The 21,200-nt window shown below is 35.4% G+C and overlaps 5 protein-coding genes across 5 annotated transcripts; 2 read left to right on the top strand and 3 right to left on the bottom strand.

Annotated features, from left to right (window-relative positions):
* Positions 1 to 4,812: 4,812 nt before the first annotated feature.
* Positions 4,813 to 14,030, bottom strand: CLUP02_08411 (uncharacterized protein; the record flags this gene model as incomplete). The annotated part of the gene is made up of 3 exons (XM_049287400.1): positions 4,813 to 4,821; positions 13,601 to 13,625; positions 13,711 to 14,030. The coding sequence occupies 3 exons, from the start codon at positions 14,028 to 14,030 to the stop codon at positions 4,813 to 4,815; spliced, it is 354 nt and encodes a 117-aa protein (XP_049144543.1).
* Positions 14,031 to 14,414: 384 nt separating this feature from the next.
* CLUP02_08412 (endoglucanase) lies at positions 14,415 to 15,263 on the top strand (the record flags this gene model as incomplete). Its single annotated transcript, XM_049287401.1, has 1 exon — positions 14,415 to 15,263. One exon carries the CDS (start codon positions 14,415 to 14,417, stop codon positions 15,261 to 15,263), a length of 849 nt encoding a protein of 282 aa, XP_049144544.1.
* Positions 15,264 to 15,888: 625 nt separating this feature from the next.
* Positions 15,889 to 16,659, bottom strand: CLUP02_08413 (NADH-ubiquinone oxidoreductase 21 kDa subunit; the record flags this gene model as incomplete). The annotated part of the gene is made up of 4 exons (XM_049287402.1): positions 15,889 to 16,172; positions 16,253 to 16,458; positions 16,522 to 16,538; positions 16,600 to 16,659. The coding sequence occupies 4 exons, from the start codon at positions 16,657 to 16,659 to the stop codon at positions 15,889 to 15,891; spliced, it is 567 nt and encodes a 188-aa protein (XP_049144545.1).
* A 300-nt stretch (positions 16,660 to 16,959) lies between these two features.
* CLUP02_08414 (chromosome segregation in meiosis protein 3) lies at positions 16,960 to 17,956 on the top strand (the record flags this gene model as incomplete). The annotated part of the gene is made up of 3 exons (XM_049287403.1): positions 16,960 to 17,240; positions 17,288 to 17,363; positions 17,423 to 17,956. The coding sequence occupies 3 exons, from the start codon at positions 16,960 to 16,962 to the stop codon at positions 17,954 to 17,956; spliced, it is 891 nt and encodes a 296-aa protein (XP_049144546.1).
* A 409-nt stretch (positions 17,957 to 18,365) lies between these two features.
* Positions 18,366 to 20,004, bottom strand: CLUP02_08415 (transcriptional activator hac1; the record flags this gene model as incomplete). Its single annotated transcript, XM_049287404.1, has 2 exons — positions 18,366 to 19,626; positions 19,694 to 20,004. 2 exons carry the CDS (start codon positions 20,002 to 20,004, stop codon positions 18,366 to 18,368), a joined length of 1,572 nt encoding a protein of 523 aa, XP_049144547.1.
* Between the last annotated feature and the right edge of the window lie 1,196 nt (positions 20,005 to 21,200).

The raw sequence follows: 21,200 nt of genomic DNA on the forward strand, positions 1-21,200 counted from the left end.
TAAAGTTTATAATTACGGATTAATAATAATATTAAGTACCTAATATTACTACTTTATAAGCTACTTACTTAGCTAAGTTTACCGCCCTCTAAGTAATAGTAATTTATAATAGTATAGTATTAGAAATACCCTCGTTACTATTATTAAGTATAATACTAACCTTATTAATATTTATTACGCTTTTAACTTCAACTCGTATATAATATATATATATATTCGTTACCTCGTTTCTTTTATTAAAATCGAAAAACGCTTCCCTTACTATTTATTATTATTATATTATTATTATTATTATATTATTATTATTACTATTATTATTATTATTACTATTATTATTATTATTAAGTTATTTACTTTAAATATATATTATTAAAATACTAAGACGCTAACTTATCGATCTATAGGGATACTTTAAGGGCTAAAAGTTCGATTTTATAAGTATTATACTAAAGGACCCCGAACTATAATAAAGTCGTCTTAAGGAATACGGATTAAATATTATTAACTTAAAGATCCGAAATACGTATATTAATAAATAGTAGTTTTTTTCCGGCTTTATAAGCACAAAAGATCGACCTTAACGAGATTACGCTTTTAAAGGAAATTATATAATATAGTATACTTTTTAACTATATAATATATATAATATATCCTAAGTATATACTTAACGTAATATAATAATTTTAATATAAAAACCGCTATTTAATTCGGGATAAGTAAGCTACCCTCTTCGGCTACTTATTAATAAGAAGCTAAGTAATATATTTATATAGTAGCGCTAGCTAAAAAGGTTAATAATAGAGGCCGGCTATAATAGTTAGCTATAATAGTTAGTTATAATAGTTAAAAGCGGCCCTTAACTATAGAAGTTCTAAACTTTAATAATAACGTAGAGGTTTTTAAAAAAAGGGCTATATAAGCTAATATTTACTACTCTTCGTATTAGAGCTCGTAAAGAGTTTTTCTATTCTTATCGTTTTTAATATTACCTAAAGCTACTTTCTATTTAAACTAAATAAATCTACTAAACAAATCTACTAAATAAATTTACTAAATAAATTTACTAAACAAATTTACTAAATAAAATTATTAATATATAAACTACTACCTTAACGAGAACCTTTTAGTATATAGTTAGTAATTAGTAAGTTAAAACTAAAGATGCCCGTTAATAAGTCTACCCCTCTCGGGCTAGGCGCCCTCTTTAACTAGCTCGACGCTATAGCTATTATAACTAACGTAAGTACGCCCAAGGATTAGTAAAATACTTTTTAATAATATAGAATTTAGCTAAGTAATAATATAAATACTATAAATAGCTAGGCTAATATAAATATTAAGATTTAATATATTAATATTAACTTAGTTATAATAATTATAATAAATAGGCTAGAGGTATATAGGGTTAAAGTAATAAACCGGCGCCTTAAATAGCTCCTATAAGACCCCCTAGGTAATAATAATACTTATATAAAAAAATAGATTATACTAAACCTAGCTACTTACGTAAGTTAGTATTAAGAGGTCCTATATATATTAAAATAAGTAAAGCTCGCTTTATAAGCGGGTAGTAGAAAGTTAGGAGCTATTAATGAAAGGGAGATAATAGTTAAGTTAGTTAACTACTATTTTAATTAGTAATTAGGTATAGAGCGCATTATACCTACTTTTCCCTAATACGTAATACATAGTACGGCCCCGGCAGATTACTCTATCGGGGGGGTACATAGGCTTATATAATAGTTTTTTTTAGCTTTATAAGTATAAAAGATCGACCTTAATAAGATTACGTTTTGAAAGGAAATTATACGATATAATATACTTTTTAACTATATAATATACGTAATATATCCTAAGTACGCGCTTAACGTAATATAGTAATTTTGATACGAAAACCGCTATTTAATTTAAAATAGGTAAGCTACCCTTTATATAGCGGCGCTAGCTAAAAAAGTTAATAATAAAAGTTAGTTATAATAGTTAGCTATAATAATTAGCTATAATAATTAGAAATAGCCTTCCTTAACTATACAGGTTCTAAACTTTAATAATAACATAGAGGTTTTTTAAAAAAGGGCTAAATAAGTTAATATCTATTACTCATACTAGAGCTCGTAAAGATTCTTTTTATCCTTATTATTTTTAATATTACCTAAAGCTACTCTCTATTCAAACTAAACAAGTTTACTAAATAAATTTACTAAATAAATTTACTAAATGAATTTACTAAATAAATCTACTAAATAAATTTACTAAATAAACTTATTAATATATAAACTATTACCTAAATAGCTAGTTAGATAATTAGTTAAGAGGTTAGCTAGTTAAAATACTACTTTAATAAGAACTTAAAGATGCCCGTCGATAAGTTTACCCCTCTCGGGCTAGGTACCCTCGGCTAGCCTAACGCCATAGCTATTATAACTAATATAAATATACCTAAGGATTAGTAAAGTATTTTTTAATAATACGGAGTTTAGCTAAGTAATAATACGAATATTATAAATCGCTAGGCTAATACGGACGTTAAGATCTAGTATATTAATACTAACTTAGTTATAATAATTATAATAAATAGGCTAGAGGTATATAAAGTTAGAATAATAAGCTAGCGCTTTAAATAGCTCTTATAGGACCCCCTAGGTAATAATAATACTTATATAAAAGAATAGACTATATTAGACCTAGCTACTTACGTAGGTTAGTATTAAGAGGTCCTATATACGTTAGAATAGGTAAATGTTACGGTAGTGGGCATTAGGGCCCCTGTGGGCCCCGTAGCTCAGCCTTAGGCTACGAGGCTAAGCTCTTAGTAATTACGTAACGAGCTAGACCGCTAGGCCCAAAGGGCTAGCTCGCTAGCTTTTATTTACTATTCTATTTTTTCCCTTTTTATATTAGGTTTTTAGTTAATTAAGTTAATATAATAGCGTTCTAACTTATTTCGAGTTCCCTTTTATAATACTATTTAACGTTACTTAATTAACTATTCTTTAGAAATAAAACGATAATATCTTAATTAATTAATTATTTACTATCTTAACTAGCTATTCTTACTAAGAAAGTATATAAAAGAGCTAAGTAATAGCTAACTGAATTAATTATATATAAGTAGCGTAATTAATACCCCCTAAATATATACCCCCTTTATTAGATATAATAGTTAAAGAATATAGCTAAGGAGGCTAAGTTTCCCTTTATATTAATAGCTTTTAATAAAGTCGCCGCCTCTATAAGTCTTAATAGAGCGTCGTAGGCCCTAATAAAAATACTAAGCTCTTAATTATTAACTCTAAGGTTACGCTATTTAACTAGCTAGTAGAGCGCTTTTTATTTTTTATTACTTAGGCTAATTACTTAGCGTACCTTAACGACGTAACTAACTAGCTTATTTTATTTATTTATATTTATAATAATATCTTTTTTAAAAAGAATACTAAGTAATATATCGACCTCGACCTTATTTAGGAGCTATATTTTAAAAATAATAAAAAGACTTTATTTAAATAGATTAAATAGTAGTTAAAAATACGTATTACTTAGTACTAATCAAAATAAGTCCTAGCTTTTATTATTAGCTAGCTAAGTAATAATACTAAGTACTTATATATAATAACTTATAAAAACCTCGACTTTATATATATTATTATTATAAAGCTCTATATTACAAAAGAAGCCCTTACCTAAGCTTATATTAATAATATAGCTATAATTAAAAAACTAATGTAATTAGAGAACGGCTCCTAAGCTAGCTCTATTTAAGATATTATTACCCTTAGTACGCTAAAATAATAACTAATACGCTTAGAAATATAAGGTAACTACGAAACTACTTTAGCCTCGTCTTATCCTATTACCTATAGCTTTTAAAAAATACTTAACGTACCTATTTTTATAAGTAATAATACTAACCTTAAGTTCGATTATTAGCTTTAATATATTACAAAGTACTTAGAAAATACTAATTATAATATAAATAAGTACTATTTAGAATATATTATTAATAAGATTAGAGATAGTACTACGGAGTTTATATACTTAATACTAACTTCTAATAAGATTATTATAACTAAGTAGCTACTTTACGAGCTTAAGTCGGCTTATATTAGCCCGATTATTATAAATAACGCTAGTTATAAGCTAAACGTACTTATAATTATACTTAAAGACGTTTATTAAAAGCGCTTTATATTTACTAAGCTCGCGCGTATTAATAAGCTTTTAAAGTCTTAGTAAAAGCGCCGTTTTTATAATAAGCTACTTAATTTTTTTTTTCTACCTTTGCTAGTTACTCGGGCGGTTCTTAATATCGATTACATAGTATTAATATATAATATTAATAAATACTCCTACTATCTTAATAGACTATTCTTTTTAGATTGTCTAACTTTTTAACTTTCCTTTTTATAAAGTTTATAATTATGGATTATTAATAGCGATATTGGGCGCCCGACGCTACTACTTTATAAGCCGCCTACTTAGCTAAGTTTACTACCCTCTAGGTAATAATAACTTATAATAGTATAATATTAAAAATACCCTCGTTACTATTATTAAGAATAATACCGACCTTACTAATATACGCTTTTAACTTCGACTCGTATATATATATATATATTTATTACCTCGTTTTTTTTATTAAAATCGAAAAACGCTTCCCTTACTATTTATTACTATTGCCCTATTACTATTACCCTATCGCTATTACCCTATCGCTATCGCCCTACTACTATTACTATTATTATTATTATTAAATCGTTTATTTTAAATATATATTATTAAAATACTAAGACGTATAGTTATTATCGACCCCTAGGGCTTCTTTAATAATTAGAAGTTCGATCCTATAAGTATTATACTAAAGGACCCCGAACTATAATATAGCCGTTTTAAAAAATACGGATTAAATATTATTAACTTAAAAATTAGAAAGATATATATTAACATAGCTATTACTTTAATAAGCGCCTAGTTTATATAATATAATAGCTTTAAAATACCTAATTAACTTTAGAGTATTATTAATATTTTAAAAACGTAATATAAGAGTAAGTTAAGAAAGACTAAAAAGGATATTTTAAAGTTATTAAATAAGGTAAAAAGTAGGGGGTAATTTTCGGTTATTCGGAGAGTAATTAATATATTACGGCGGGATCGTTAGTATTTAGTAACGGCTGCGGCTAGCTATTATTAGTTATAAAGTTTATTACGTAATAAAGATACTTAATATTAACCCTAATAAACCAGCTTGCCCGTAAAGGCGAAAATAGCACCTAATAAGGCGGACCGGACCCTAAAGGGAATAAGCTACTTATATATTTTCGTAATTGGGCTATATCGAAATACTTAAATAATACGGCTACTTTTTAAAAATATACTAAGTACGTCGCTTAGCTGGTTAATTTAATATAGCCCCCTTTTATAAAAAATTATCTAGTTAAGGCTTTTAACTAGACTCGTTAGACCTTAAGTAAAAGTAATAAAAGTAGTAAAAATAATAAAGGTACTAGAGGTATTAAATAGGACTAAGGTCGTACCTCTATTTATAAAACGATTTCTAAAGCCCTATATTAAAAGTTTAAGGATAGTAGCGCTTATTTCGTTTATAGTAATATTAGATATATTTTTAAGGACTACTTTAAGAAGCTAAAGACTATTATAACTATTATTAACGCTACCGAGGGCCTTATTAAGATAGAGTTAGGTTTAAAAAACTAAAACCCTTAGTAAAAATAAACTCCTAGCTAGGGGATACGTATAAAAAGAACGGAAGATTAGTAATTAATTTAGTAAATTTATAAGATTTCGTAAGGGGCTAGCCCCTTAAAATAGAGCTTATATTAGTATTTAATAAATATAAAATTTACTTAAGAACCTTATTCAATATAAGAGCTAATAAGTACGGATTTATAAATAACTACGTAACCCCTTTATTATAACGGTTCTATGTAGCCCTATTTTATAAATTATAATACCTAATCCTTATTATTAAATTTAATAAAGAGCGATTAAATAATATTAGCGTAGTATAGACTGCTAACTTATATATCAATTAATAAGTCTTTTTAAAAGTACCCCTCTTTTAGCTTAATATAAGCTATTACGACTTAATCTTAGGGTAAAAGTAGTTTAAATACTACGGGGTAAACTTTGATATTCGCTACTAATATCTAATATAGCCTAAGGACTTATTATTATAAAAGACGCCCTTTATTATTATTAAGGATATTAAGGACCTATATACCCCAGAAATTATTAATATATAATACTAAATCGACGTTAACTACTAATAGGACTTATTTAAAATAAATATAACTTATTATAACTAAAAGCTTTAGTAGTAGCGAGTAAAGGGTATACTAATTAAGATATTACTATACTTATTAAAAACAATAGCCCGTTAAATATAGTAGTTAAACGAGGCTAAGAATATAAAAAAAATTAGAACGCGCCCTTAATAATACTAATATTACCCCTATAAAGAGGGCTAGGCGGTAAAAACTATACTTAGTAATAATATAAATAAATATTACTTTTATTAGCACTCTCGCTTTTAAAAAGAACCTAAGGTAAAACGACGTAAAAATAAGCTCTATATTACTTTATAAACTTAATTATATTATAAAAAATAAGAAGGAGGAGGTAGACCCCTTATATAACGACGACTAGGTTATTTATAACTTTATAATAACGAACTTATTAAAGTATTTACAGCCCTAGACTAACGTTTTTAATAAAGTAGTTAGTAATATACTAGCGCTTTATAAGCTATATAACTATAAAATTAAGTTTTTAAATAGTAATAAAAAGAAGCTAACTTATTACTTTCTATATAAGTAGTTAATACCCGAGCTAGAGGCTATAAGGGCCTATTTATCAAAGTATTTATAAAAGGGATTTATTAAGCTAAGTAATACTCTTTTTATATTACCGACGCTATTTATAAAAAAATATAATAATAGCCTACGCTTTTATATTAATTTTTTTAAGCTTAATAAGGTTATAAAAAAAGACTACTACTTATTATTACTTATTAATAAGACCCTCGTGCGGCTAAGTAGGGTAAAAGTATTTACCAAGCTAAATATTAAATAAGCCTATTACTATATTTAACTTAACTTAGCCTCCGAGGACTTAATAATATTTAGAACTTATTACGGGGTATATAAATATAAAATAATACCCTTTAAGCTTCATAATAAACTTATTATATATTAATAATATATAAACGAGATATTAATAAAGTACTTAAATAAATTTTATATAGCGTATATAAATAATATCTTAATCTTCTCTAACGACCCCCTTTAGTATTAAGAGTACGTTATTAAAGTATTAAACTACTTATAAAAAGTAGGTTTATAAGTAGATATTAAGAAGTACGAATTTAGTATTACTTTTATAAAGTACTTAGGCTTTATAGTTTTAATAAAAAGTATATAGCTAAATAAAGAAAAAGTCTTTATAATTAAAAACTAAAAACTACTTATATTACTTAAGGGTATCTAGTCTTTCTTTAAGTTCTATAACTTTTATAAAAAGTTTATAAAAAATTACGGCTACTTAACTAAGCCCCTTATAAGGCTAATAATTAAAGGAGTTTTTTTTTATTTTAATACTAATTATAAAATAGCTTTTAAAGTTATAAAGCTAGTACTAACGTTAGTACCTATCCTCCGCTACTTTAGGCTAAAATTACTAACGTAACTAAAAATAAACGCTTTTAACTTAGTATATACCGGGGCGCTATTATAATAAAAAGAGAATAATAAGTTATAATACTTAGTAACTTTCTATTTAAAAATAATAAGTAGCGCAGAGCTTAACTACGCTATTTATAATAAAAAAATACTAATAATAGTACTATACTTAAAAAAATAGTATATAGAGCTCGTAAGTTATAAATATAAGTTTAATATTATTATAAACTATTAATTACTACTATTTTTTATAACTAAGCGCCTACTTAACTTATAATAAGCCCGCTAAATTAGTATACTAGCGGACTTTAATTTTTAAATTTATTACTACCTAGAGAAAGAGAACGTACTAACTAACGTCCTCTTGTAAAAAATAAAAAATATTTATACTTAGTAAGTACTAAAAGAGGCTAATAGGACATAAGTCCTCTTATTACTAGGACTACTATCTCTCGATATTATAATAGAGCTATAGGTATTATTAAGTACCGCTATTAGCTAACTATAGCTTATAATTAGCTTATTTTTATTAAAAAACGAGCTCTAGAAGTACTTATTAATAAAGAAGATTCTAAAGCTTAATAAGGACCTTATTATAGCGTTTTTTATATTAATACGAGCGCTAATAACTAAAGGATATAAGTGCTAGTCGATTTAAAACGACGGATTATTAATAATAAATAAGAAGCTCGTAGTACCTAAGGAGGAGAACCTCTATACTATAGTTATTTATAAAGTTTATAAATAAAAACTCCTCGCTTATTTAGGGTATAATAAAATTATAAAAATAATTAAATAGTAATATTACTAGCCGGGCCTAATAGTAAATACTTATTAATATATATAGAACTATTATACTTATTACTAATTATAAAAGCTACGTAATAAACCCCTAGGGGAGCTAAGACCGCTATTAGTACCTAACTACCCGTAGTAATATATTTTTATTAATTTTATAACTATTATTATTAATTAAAAAGGATTTAATAATATATAAGTAATAGTAAACTACTTAGGTAAAAGGGTAATATCTATTCCTTATTATAAAACTATTATAATAAAATATATAAACTAAATATTTTATAAGTAAGTACTACCTATTTTCGGCTTATTAAAAACTATTACGTCGGACCGAGGCCCCTAATTTATTTCCAATTTCTAAGGGGAGCTCTATAAGATCTATAAGGTTAAATTATAGCTATTAATAATAAATTACCTATAAACGGATAGCTAAATAGAGGTATTAAACTAATAAATCTTATAATAGTTAAGATTATTAATTAATTAATATTAAGATAACTAGAGCGATATACTACTCGTAGTCGACTTTACTTATACTACTTAGCTTAATAAGACTACGGGGCTATTATTATATAAAATAGAATTCGGTTACTAGCTACGGCTTTTTTTTAACTAATTTAAGCAAACCTATTAATTCGGCTTTATAAAAAAGAAGCTAAACTATATTAATACGTAATATATAGCTTAAAAAATATACGAGGCCTAGGAGATTATTAAGGGTAATACAAAAGTCGCTTAAGTATAATATAAAAGGTATATTAACTACTATTAGTACCTAAATAACTTAAAAATAGGAGACCGGGTCTTTATTAATACCTTATATTAGAAGTTCGCTAATACGAATAAATTATAATAGCTATAGGCTAGCCTATAGCCTATTATTAGTACTAAATAGGGGGGTATATAAGTTATAAAATTATTAATAAGTAGCTAAGTATACCCAGTTTTCTATTTAAATAAGCTAAGGAAGGTTATTAATAACCTACTACTTAAGTAGAACTAAGAGCTACTGCTATTAATTATTAATAATAATAGCGAGCTAGAGTACGAAGTTTTTAAAATAATTAAGTTATATTTATATAAGGGAAAGCTATAGTATTAAGTAGATTAGAAAGGATATAATACGGATTTAACGTAGTATAATATAAAGAGCTTTAAGTATATATTAGCAGTATTATAAACGTTCTATTACTAATACTTAATTATTAAGGGTCCGTTATAGAACTTAGATATATAAATAGAAGCTATTACAACTAGCTATTTATTATTACTAAGGGACGATAATAATATGATAGTAGTAATTATAACTATAAATTTACTAAAATAAGGGGTAATTAAGAGGTTTATGTTTTAGTATTACGGATAGCGCCCTCTAGTATAGAGGGGGGGGTAATATTATAATAATAAGTATTAGGGCCCTTATAGGCCCCATAGCTTAGCCTTAGGCTACGAGGCTAAGCTCTTAATAATTACGTAACGAGCTAGACTGCTAAGCCTAAAGGGCTAGCTTATTAACTTCTACTTACTATTCTATTTTTTCCCTCTTTACGTTAAGTTTTTAATTAATTAAGTTAATATAGTAGCGTTCTAACCTACCTCGAGTTCCTTTTTATAATATAAAGCTCGCCCTATAAGTAGTTAGAACTTAGGAGGATTATAGCAGAAGGTTAGGAGTTTTAGTTAGTAATTAGGTATAGAGCGCATTATACCTAGTTTTCCCTAATACGTAATATACAGTACGGCCCCGGCGGATTGCTCCGTCGGGGGGACGTAGGCTTATAAAATAATAGTATTAAGTATTTAATATTATTATTAATAATCCGTAGTTATAAACCTTATAAACCCCCCGATAGAGCAATCCGCTAGGGCTATATTATATATTATATATTAAAGAAAACTAAGTATATTACGCTCTATACTTAATTACTAATTAAAACTTTTAACCTTTTATTATATAATTCTAGCTATTTAGTTTAACGAGACAGTAGGAGTATCTATTAATACTATATATTAATACTATATAGCTACCCTTTAGGGTCCGGTCCGCCTCATTAGAGGCTATCTTCGCCTTTATAAATAAGCTAGTTTATTAGGGTTAATATCGAGTTTTTATTACGTACTTTAATAAAACTTTATAACTAACTATAGCTGGCCGTAGTTATTACTAATTATTAATACTAACTAAACTTGAAATATTAACGACCCTATTACTATAGTATATTAATTACCCTCTAAATAGCTAAAAACTACCTCCTACTTTTTACTTTTTTTAATAATATTAGATGTTTCCTTTAATCCTTCTTAATTTACTCTTATATAATAATTTTAGTGAACTTTACAGGAGGGAAAGTTAAAAAGGTAGAAAAAAAAAAAGAAAATAGTCTATCGAGACAGTAGGAGTATCTATTAATACTGTGTATTACTACCGTATAATCGATATTGAGAATCGCCCGAGCAGCCAGCAAAGGCAGAAATAAAAAAACAAATACTATTATAAGCTATTATTAACCCCCCGACGGAGCAATCCGCCGGGGCCGTATTATATATTACGTATTAAGGAAAACTAGGTATAATACGCTCTATACCTAACTACTAACTAAAATAATAGTTAACCGACTTAACTATTATCTCCCTTTTATTAATAGCTCCTAACCTTTTATTATATAATTCTAGCTACTTATAGGGCGAGCTTTACTTATTTTAATATATATAAGACCTCTTAATACTAGCTTACGTAAGTAGCTAGGTTTAATATAATCTATTCTTTTATATAAGTATTATTATTACTTAGGGGGTCCTATAAGAGCTATTTAAAGCGCCGGCTTATTATTTTAACCCTATATACCTCTGGCCTATTTATTATAATTATTATAACTAAGTTAGTATTGATATACTAAATTATAACGTCCATATTAGCTTAACTATTTATAGTATTTATACTATTACTTAGCTAAATTCCGTACTATTAAAAATTACTTTACTAATCCTTAGGCGTACTTACGTTAGTTACGATAGCTATAGTATTAAACTAGTTAAAGAGGGCGCCTAGCCCGAGAGGGGTAGACTTATTAACGGGCATCTTTAGTAAAGTAGTAGTTTATATATTAATAAGTTTATTTAGTAAGTTTGTTTAGTAGATTTATTTAGTAAATTTATTTAGTTTAAATAGAGAGCAGCTTTAGGTAATATTAAAAGTAATAAGGATAAAAAAATCTTTATAAGCTTTAGTATAAGTAATAAATATTAGCCTATTTAGCCCTTTTTTTAAAAACCTCTACGTCGTTATTAAAGTTTAGAACCTCTATAGTTAAAGAAGGCCGCCTCTAACTATTACGGCCGACTATTATAGCTAATTATTATAACTAACCTCTATTATTAACTTTTTTAACTAGCGCTACCGTAGGGTAGCTTACTTATCCTGAATTAAATAGTAGTTTTTATATTAAAATTATTATATTATGTTAAGCGCGTACTTAGGATATATTACGCATATTATATAATTAAAAAGTATATTATATTATATAACTTCCCTTAAAAGCGTAATCCCGTTAAGGTCGATCTTTTATACTTCTAAAGCCGGAAAAAAACTACTATATAAGCTATTATTACTTAGAGGGTAATAAACTTAGCTAAATAAGCGGCTTATAAAATAGTAGTATCGGGCGCCTAATATTACTATTAATCCGTAATTATAAACTTTATAAGAGGGAAAGTTTAAAAAAAATAGTTTAATAAGATAGTATAAGTATTTACTAATACTATATATTAATACTATATAACCGATATTAAGAATTACCTAAGTAGCTAGTAAAAGTAAAAATAAAAAACAAATAGAGCTTTAACTAATAATAAAAATAATAAAAATAAAAAGAATTTTTATAAACTTTAGTATAAAGAGTAGCTAGATATTAGCCCTTTTAGCCCTTTTTTTTTAAAACCCCTCTATGTTATGATTAAAGTTCAGAACCTTTATAATTAAGGGCCGCCTCTAACTTTTATAACTAACTTCTATTATTAACCTTTTTAATTAGTATTATTATAAAGTAACTTACTTATTCTAAATTATATAATAGTTTTATATTAAAATTACTATATTATATTAAGTACATACTTAAAGTATATTATACATATTATATAATTAAAAAGTATACCGTATTATAATTTTTTTTTAAAAGCGTAATCCCGTTAAGGTTGATCTTTTGCGTTTATAAAGCTAGAAAAAAACTACTATATAAACTTTTTTAAAAAAAAAGGTTGAAAAGTTAGAAAATTTAAAAAAATGGTTTATTAAAATAGTAAGAGTAATTAATAATACTATATATTAATATTATATAATTAATATTAAGAACTACCTAAGTAGCTAATAAAAATAGAATATAAAGATAAATATATATATATATATATATAATAAATATAAATAAGAAAAAGATTAGTATTATTCTTAATAATAGTAACGAGGGTATTTTTAATATTATATTATTATAAGCTATTGTTACTTAAAAAGGTAACTAACTTAGCTAAATACTTAATAGGCTTATAAAGTAGTAATATTAGGTGCTTAATATTGCTATTAATAATCCGTAGTTATAAACTTTATAAAAGGGAAAGATAAAAAAGAGGAAAGAAATTTAAAAAACAATAGTATATTAAAATAGTATAAGTATTTACTAAGACTATATATTAATATTATAAAAGCGATATTAGGAACTGCTTAAGTAGTTAGTAAAAGTAAAATATTAAAATAAATAAATAATGTTTCTTAAAATACTAATTATAATATATAAATATACTAAACCACTAAACGAAATATTTTTAAAACAGAATACTAAATAGTTTTAATTAAATTACTTTTATAAATACTACTTATTAATTATAAAAATAACATAATAGTAGTTAAGTAGCTAGCTTACTTATCAACTAGCTCGCTTATCTAGCTAGCTCGCTTATTATGTACGTTAAGCTAAATAATAAAATATTATATTTTAAGAGTTATCAGTTATTATTAATTTTGGTAGTGGTTTAGGTAGGTGGAAACATATTCTCAAAACTGGCTCTCTTTTTTTAACTACCGCGTTCTTAGCACTCTCGAACAGTCTTACCCACGACGCGTAAAACGTATCCCCACTAGCCAAGGACGGTGGTGGAGAAAGCTAAGAATAGGGGCTTCCTCTCTCTCCAATCCTCAAATTTCATGTGGCATAGCTCGTACCCGTCAGCCAGGCTTTGGTCCTTGTAAGCGATCGTTGTTGTTTCATTGGCCGGTGTTTCGTTTGTTGGTGGTCCATCACTAATGTCTGGGCGTATCATGGCTTGAACGCCCTCGTATGAGAGCGGGACCGCAAGAGGCGAAGGGGCGATGTGTGGCACAGAGTCGTGTTTTTGTCTTACGCTTAGGCTCGCCCAGGCAACGGCATTTCGTTCTCGAGAACCTTCGAACCTCACTCCCTCGTCTTCCGACTCGTTTCGAAGCTCATTTTCAGCGTATTTTGTTTTCCACGCTCGTGCACGGCGATTTCGCAATCTCACCATGACTGGCTGAAAACGTTTCCATTCACTCTCGTTCAATACTACTTGCTTTTCTCTGGTGAACTCGCCCGTACTCACTCGTTACTTGCACTCTGGCGCCCTGCTTCGACAAAGGATAGACTCGGAATAATTGGGCAATCATGGCATTTGCATTTTTTTCGACCTTGGGACTCCTGGCCACATTTCAATTGTCTGGACTTGTAGCTGCGGATTCACAAAATATCGACCTCTGTGGTCAGTCAGACTGGTGGAACTCTACTGAAGTTCCGTATTCATGTGTGTAGCTTTCTGAATCGACGCAGCTGTTTTCATAACCACGACCGCTGACTGACAAACGCGGCAGTCAATAATAATGCCTGGGGAAACGACAGTTCGGGCTACCAATGCATGGCCGTCCATGATAATGGCCGTAGCTTCAGTGTCTCCTACAAATGGACCGGAGATGCATCTCTTGTCAAAGGCTACCCGTACATGAAGGCTCATCCGACTAGGCTCCCTGTCCAGCTATGGAACGTCACTCAACTACAGGTCACAGGGAATTGGCAGACTTACGTTGCTGGCAAAGAAAAGGCCAGTGCTGAGCAGCAAGCCCAGGCTTTCGATGATGTTTCGCTCTACGCCAACGTTGCTGTCGACATGTTCCTGTCCGATAACAAGGAGAACTCAACCATGGTCGGCGCCCCCATTGAAATCATGATTTGGCCCTGGTGGACGCCAACTGTAAAACCACTAGGATGGGCCGAGTCCACTCCCGACAAAGACACCGTCACCATCGACGGCACCCCTTTCTCATTGTACCATGGCTGGAATGATGGGGGACAACATGTTTTTTCATGGTTGGCTCGCACCAACCTCACCAAGATCGATGCCGACTACGGACCTTTGCTCACCTATATCTGGAAGAAGGGTATGCTGTCAGGCGCAATATGGCTAGGGCAACTCGAGCTGGGCACCGAAATCAAACACGCCGCTGGCGACATGCACTTTGAAGCCAGTAACTACACCTTGAAGGTTGTTAGGCAAGGAGATCCAGAAGACAAGGCGACCTCAACTTCCACAACTCGATCTAGTACTAGCCAGACCGCGACGACGAAGACAATGATGACGACAGCCGCAGCTGAAGCCGCCACCACTTCTGCGCCGTCTCCTACCAGCACCAATGCCGCGTCTACTTCTTTGCTTGTAGACCTTTCAACAGTTTGTTGGATCTCGCTCGCCACAGTCTTGTTGTGTTAATATGACCGGCTGCCAGATATGTGTAAAGAAATTCGGCGACCAATTACCTCAGGGAGTTTATTTATTCTAATCAAGCATATTTTAATCGAAGGTCAACTTTGTCTACAGGGAAACCAGGCCTCGAGTGACGGAAAGTGCTCAGGGGCCCGAATTCAGTGCCGGATCGATCAACGACGAGGTCGTAGAGAAACGTACTGTCTTTGTATCAGCCTTTCTGCATTAGGCAATATGGAACGAAGCCAGTGAAGAAACCTCACTGTTTGAGCGGGTTCTGGGCGGTATTAAGCTGTCCTAATAGCCTCTGTGCCCTAACCTTCACTCTCAGCCATGCGCGTAGTTATAGATGTGATAATGGCAGTTTCATTACGATGGGTGGACATGTTGGGCGGCACGATGGTGATGCTCAAGAAATGATGCTTGGTCACTCGCAACCGTTACAACGACACTGGCGCAGACCCACGCCTCTTCCCCGCAATGGCAGGTCAGATCTGAAGACATCATGGATTTGAAGGAAATTCAGGAAGTTTTCAGCGTAATTGCTAAAATGCCCTTCCAAGGCTACCAATTTTGTGCCTAAGCTATAATACACACTCATTTGAACCCATATGATCACCAATGAATGATATCATGGGCTAGCCTTTTGTGTACGCTCAGCTTCAAGCTCCCTCTCAGCCTGCTGATAGTACTTGGCCGTATCAACGCCATGTTGATTGTGGTTGACAAAGTTGAACCAAGGAATAACGCCCATGAACAAGGCCGAATATCTAGATTGTCGCGCAGCGACGCCTTGCAAGTGAGGAGTCAATCTGCTCTCTCCGTAAAGCGGCTCGCCAGCCTTGACCTTGGAAACCATTTCCTTCATGTCCAGCTCAACTTCGCGAGCGTTCTCGGTGGCCCCGTAAAACCGCACTGTAAGCCGACCTCGTTAGCATTCTGCGCCCCATGCAACCTTCTTCATCCGTAAAGGTCGCCCGGATACATATCCTTACAGCTAGAGCGCTGGTAAAAGTATAGAAAGCCACCAGCCACACCAATGGCTCCAGCCAAGCGTAAAGCCTGAGCCATACCTCCCTTGCCAACGTGGGAAGGAGCAAACTTCTCCAGGGCGAGGAGAGCGCCGGGACCGAAGGCAGCAGCTACAGCACCATGTAGATAATCGGAGGGCCTGGCATAGCCGACAACTCTTTTGAAGTGGCTGTAGTCGTTCTCTGTTAGCTTCTGATCCTATGGAGGCTGCGGCGGGCGGGTCGGAGCATACGGGTCGTTATCGATGAGCTTTGCGAAGAGAGAGATGTGTCAGCTCATATTTGCCTTTAGATATACATCAGGGTCTTACCGGGTAATCACTCCTCACGACCTTGGTCGGAGTGAAAGTCTGCGCTTGTGCGGTAGCCATTGTAGCGGACGGCAATGCGAGGCCCGATTGCGTCGATGATGGCCGATAGCTCTATATTCTCAGCGGTCGATTCAGATGTCGAATTAGATATGAGCGGACGCTGATTGGGGCCAAGCCACTAGATCAGCCTGAGGCAGAACACAGTCCCGAGCACAGACCAGTATAGGTGTGGCTTTGCACTTAAGTGGGCGCACACATGAACCACCTCCCCGACAGTTGCAGACCCCTGGAGGACCAAGCTGCGCCGACGCGTCGTTTAATTGAAGACGCGACCTCGAGTGACATTCCGCGTTTTTCGGAATGCACAAGGCGGCAGCGACTCTTCTTGGGCAGATTCCGCACAACTACGACGGATCGAATAGTGAAACTCGAGCGATGGCTTCCAGAACCGTACCTGAATATGACGATCTCGACGTGTACAATGTTGATGACGACTTCGACGACCCATTCAAATCCCCACCGCCCGAGGCGAAAGATGGGAGCACGAACAAAAGAAAGCAGGCCGAAGCCTTGGGCCTTGATGAGGAGGTCGAGGTGGCTAAAAGAGTGCGGGTGCCACGCGTAAAGCTGGACGAAGCTCGGTTGGTATCTCATATGCTCGATACTACGAGTTACTGATCTTTGACAGGCTACTGTCAGACAACGGGATACCTAAACTTCGAAAACGCGCCGGTAACCTCAAGTTCAAGGGCAAAGGACACGAGGTATGCCCGTTCCACCTTCTCCTGCGATTTTGATCCTGTGCTGAGGCGGCATTTTCTAGTTCTCCGATGCTGCGCGTCTTCTATCCTTTTACCAGCTTTGGCTTGACGACCTCTTCCCCAAGGCGAGGTTTCTCGACGCTCTGAGCATGGTTGAAAAAGCCGGCCACAAGAGGCAGATTGTACTCAAGCGCATGGAGTGGATCAACGAGGGCAAGCCCAAGCCATGGGATGCAAACGAGGACAGAACAGAAGATACGGTGGAAGAGGCACCAGAGCAAACAGCCGAACCCCCCACTGCACCAGTTTCGGCAACTGTCCCTCCACAACAAAACCTGGAAACACCAGAACGTGGAGACATACTGGATGTAGAAGACATATACAGTTCAACACCGTTGGCTAGGAAGCAGGATATGGGAGTGTCCGCCTTACAGCCTGAGGAACCCGACGACGACGATCTTGACGCGCTCATGGCTGAAGCGGATGGAGCAACCCATGCACAAGCACCAATAGCCCAGGAGCACACCGGCAAGTCAGTAGAGGAAGAGTTCGCAGATGAAGAAGCCGCTATGGCCGAGATGGACGGGCTTTGGTGACAGGATCAAGCTTGCAGCAAGTAATTGCTTTATGGGCGACGATGGGGTTAGCACAAGGATAGATTGCCTGCATGACGGACGGCACTGGCGCCACGATTCCTTTTTAGATCTACGACGAGCACCATCTTGGTGGTCCGTGGTCTCAAGCAGTCTACTGATGTAAAGACAACCACCCTTGTGTCGTCAGCATGATTTTGGACATGACAAGGGATAAATAATACAGATACGAGCGAGCTGTCACTATGAGCTGAAGATAGATTGGGACATGGAAAGAATCATCTGAAATGACATGAACATCATTGGTCGCAAGGCGACGTTTCATTGAATCAACATAATGTTACAGTCCACCGAAATTGTCTATACTGACTGGACACCATGCTTGCGCCTGTACACCATTTTCCCATCCCATTCAAGCCAACCGAAAACGCTTCCCATTCTCTTTGGTGTCAGTCACTCCCCGCTTCCTCTTGGAAGCCGAAACAAACATGTGATTATTAGTTGGTGTTGAGATATCATTCGCCAGATCGGGCGCATGGGCTCTTAGTTGAAGTGTATTCTTGCGGTTGATTTTCCGCTCTTCAACTCTGAGAACCCATAACAGCGTCAAGAGAACCTCCCTGGACGGCAACGGTGCGCCGACAATCCACGTTGGTGGTGTCTGACTGCTATCGCGCTGCGCCGAAGATTCAGCCGACGACCCCCCGATCCGGTCATCGCATCCTTCAGACACCAACCGCAATGCCTCCATCGTCGCATCCATGAGCGGACGCGCCAGAGTGGGGCTGCAGGTTAGGATTCTCTGAAGAGACTTGAGTCTCAGAGTGGGTGAGATCGCGGCCGAATTCCGGGTCCGCTGCGACGGCTGCGCCATTGACGTCGTCGTGGAGGAACTCGTTGATGTCGAACGGGTCTTGGAGGAAGGTAGAGTCACCAACCAGATAATCGTGTTCATAATCGAGGGAGTTGGGGGAAGAGAGAAGCCCGCTTTCAAGGACATAGCGATCTGCGTCAAGGGCCGCTGACAAACTGAAAGAATCACTGATGAGGTGACTAGTAGCGTCTGAAGCTGCAGAAAGAAGACCAAGGTCGGATGCAGAGGGGTTTGAGAGGCCAGCCATGATTGCGGAAGCTCCTCCGACAGATGACACTGCAGGTCGCACAACATCGCTGCAGGACGTTGTGTCAGGTCGGAGGTAGACTTCGCAACAGAGGTCTCGGCCGTTGGCTGCTCCTCACCGCCCTCCTCAGTACCCTCAGCGATTGGCAAGAGTTCTGGAGAGAGCGATGCGGGATTGACAGTGGCGTTGGGTTGAGATGTGGTCATGAGGTCGTCGACGAGGGACTTAGTCTCGTCTAGTGAAGCTCGGTGGCCGTCGTGGGAGCTGAAGAGCTCTTGAGACAACGTTACAGAGTTCTTGTGTAGGGGGTCGTTGGGAGACGTTGAACGGGTCAACATGCCAGAGTCACGACGGAACTTGTTCAGTTCATCCACCAGCAACTGGTTTGCTTTGGTGACGTTCTGGAGGGCCGACTCGAGTTCTTTGTTGCGTCGTTCCAAAGCCTCAACCTCCAGTCGCTTTCGCTCACGGGATGATTGGGCGGCTCGACGGTTGCGAAGAACCCGCTCAACACGGCGTTGTTCCTTTTCGTCTTCTGTCTTGGCGCGTTTCCTACCAGATGTATTAGATCAGGTGCACAGGAGGGCAATGCTGAGACACATCAGTTATGGCAACTTACCGAGGAGGAAGGTTTGTCTTGGGCTCAGGAAGAACCTGACCCCATGACTTCCGCTTCTTCGTTTGCTTCTTATCCGGAGATGATGATCCTGCGCCGTCCGGAGCCGGGGTCGAAGCCGTAGATGCGGGAAGACCACCGTCGTCGTTGAAGGGCGGCGGTGTCATCATATCGGAGGGATCGAGAGTATCATCATTGACGACGCTTGCGTCGCCAAATAGCGATGGGTATATTTCGCCAGGTGTGGAAACGAAAGACTCGGCAGGCGAGTCCTCGAACTTGATCATTGGTGATGGCTGCTCCCAGGATGCCATTGTATGTCAAATATTGGTCGCGTCGGGAGCTGAACTCTCGACAGCAGACCCGCTCTAGCGTAGTAGAAGGAGAGGGGGTTGGAAGCTGGAGCGTGCAGTGAAACTGCTTGGTGTGGAGTGAATTGGCGAAGATCTGGGGGTGAGATAGAGTGGTAAGGCTGATGCGTGAAGCCAGTGGAGGCAGTAATGAGGTGCCGACTTATGTCCTCTGATGATATACCTAGCCAAAGCCGCGATGCTAAGTAGAATGCATGTTGGGGGCAATGACGACTCGATGAATGAGTCAGATAGGGATCAGGTGAGTCACCGAAGCAAGAGGCACCAGCTTAGAGAGAAGCGTGGTAGCCGGAAAGTGCTTGGATGAGGCAGAGAGGACAGCGTGTCCTTTGCTGTTTTGTGCAGAGGTGCAAGGTGTTCACAAGATGGGTAGTTGGAGTAGGCGATGTGGCCTCTTTTGTAATTTGGGAACCACGTTGGACCTTTCCCTTCCAGCTTCCCAAGGGGGTGGCCAGGAACCAAGGGACGGCCGGAGTATTGCTGCCTCAGGTGTTCACTTTGAATAACCCCCCGTGCCCCCGGCTGAAATGGTAGAGACCCTCAACTTCCAAGGGCAAGGTTGAGGCAGGGGTTAGTGGATGGGGGAGATGTGGAGGCCCTGAAGGCAGCAAGGGTTGAGTAAGTCACCTACTTTCTTTGGTAGGTAGGTAGTCGTAGTCGGTACTCCGTACTCCGTATTACCTCCCCATTCTGAGCTGGTAGCCGACCGTTCAAGCACGCACGCAGATAGGTAGGGACCAGATTGGCACGCTTAGCTAAGGTATGGAAGGTACCTTCGGATTCGCCTGTGTCAGAGGCAACATAAGTGTAACTGTGTGGGTGGAGGCAGGCCCTCCTCCCTCATTGCCACACTCTGATCAGTGGTGGATTGTTTTGCTCGTAGGTACCGAAGAGGCAGTTCAGGGCAGGCTGCGATCCGCAGCCCGCAATTCGCAAGCCGCAGGCCGCAAGCCGGCAAGAAGAGAAGTCTCCAGAACGATGCTTTGAGAGTGATACGGAAATATAATTGGTGGACTCGACCCAAAACAGTACGGAGTAGGTACGGAAGCAGAGGGAGCGTGCCCTCGCCCAGCTGTTTCACTGGCTCGGGAGAGCCTCCCACTGGAAGTTCCAAAAGTAATTAGTGGGTCATGCCGCCA

This window comes from Colletotrichum lupini, chromosome 4 (genome assembly GCF_023278565.1).
Source record: "Colletotrichum lupini chromosome 4, complete sequence".
Classification (NCBI taxonomy): Eukaryota; Fungi; Ascomycota; class Sordariomycetes; order Glomerellales; family Glomerellaceae; genus Colletotrichum; species Colletotrichum lupini.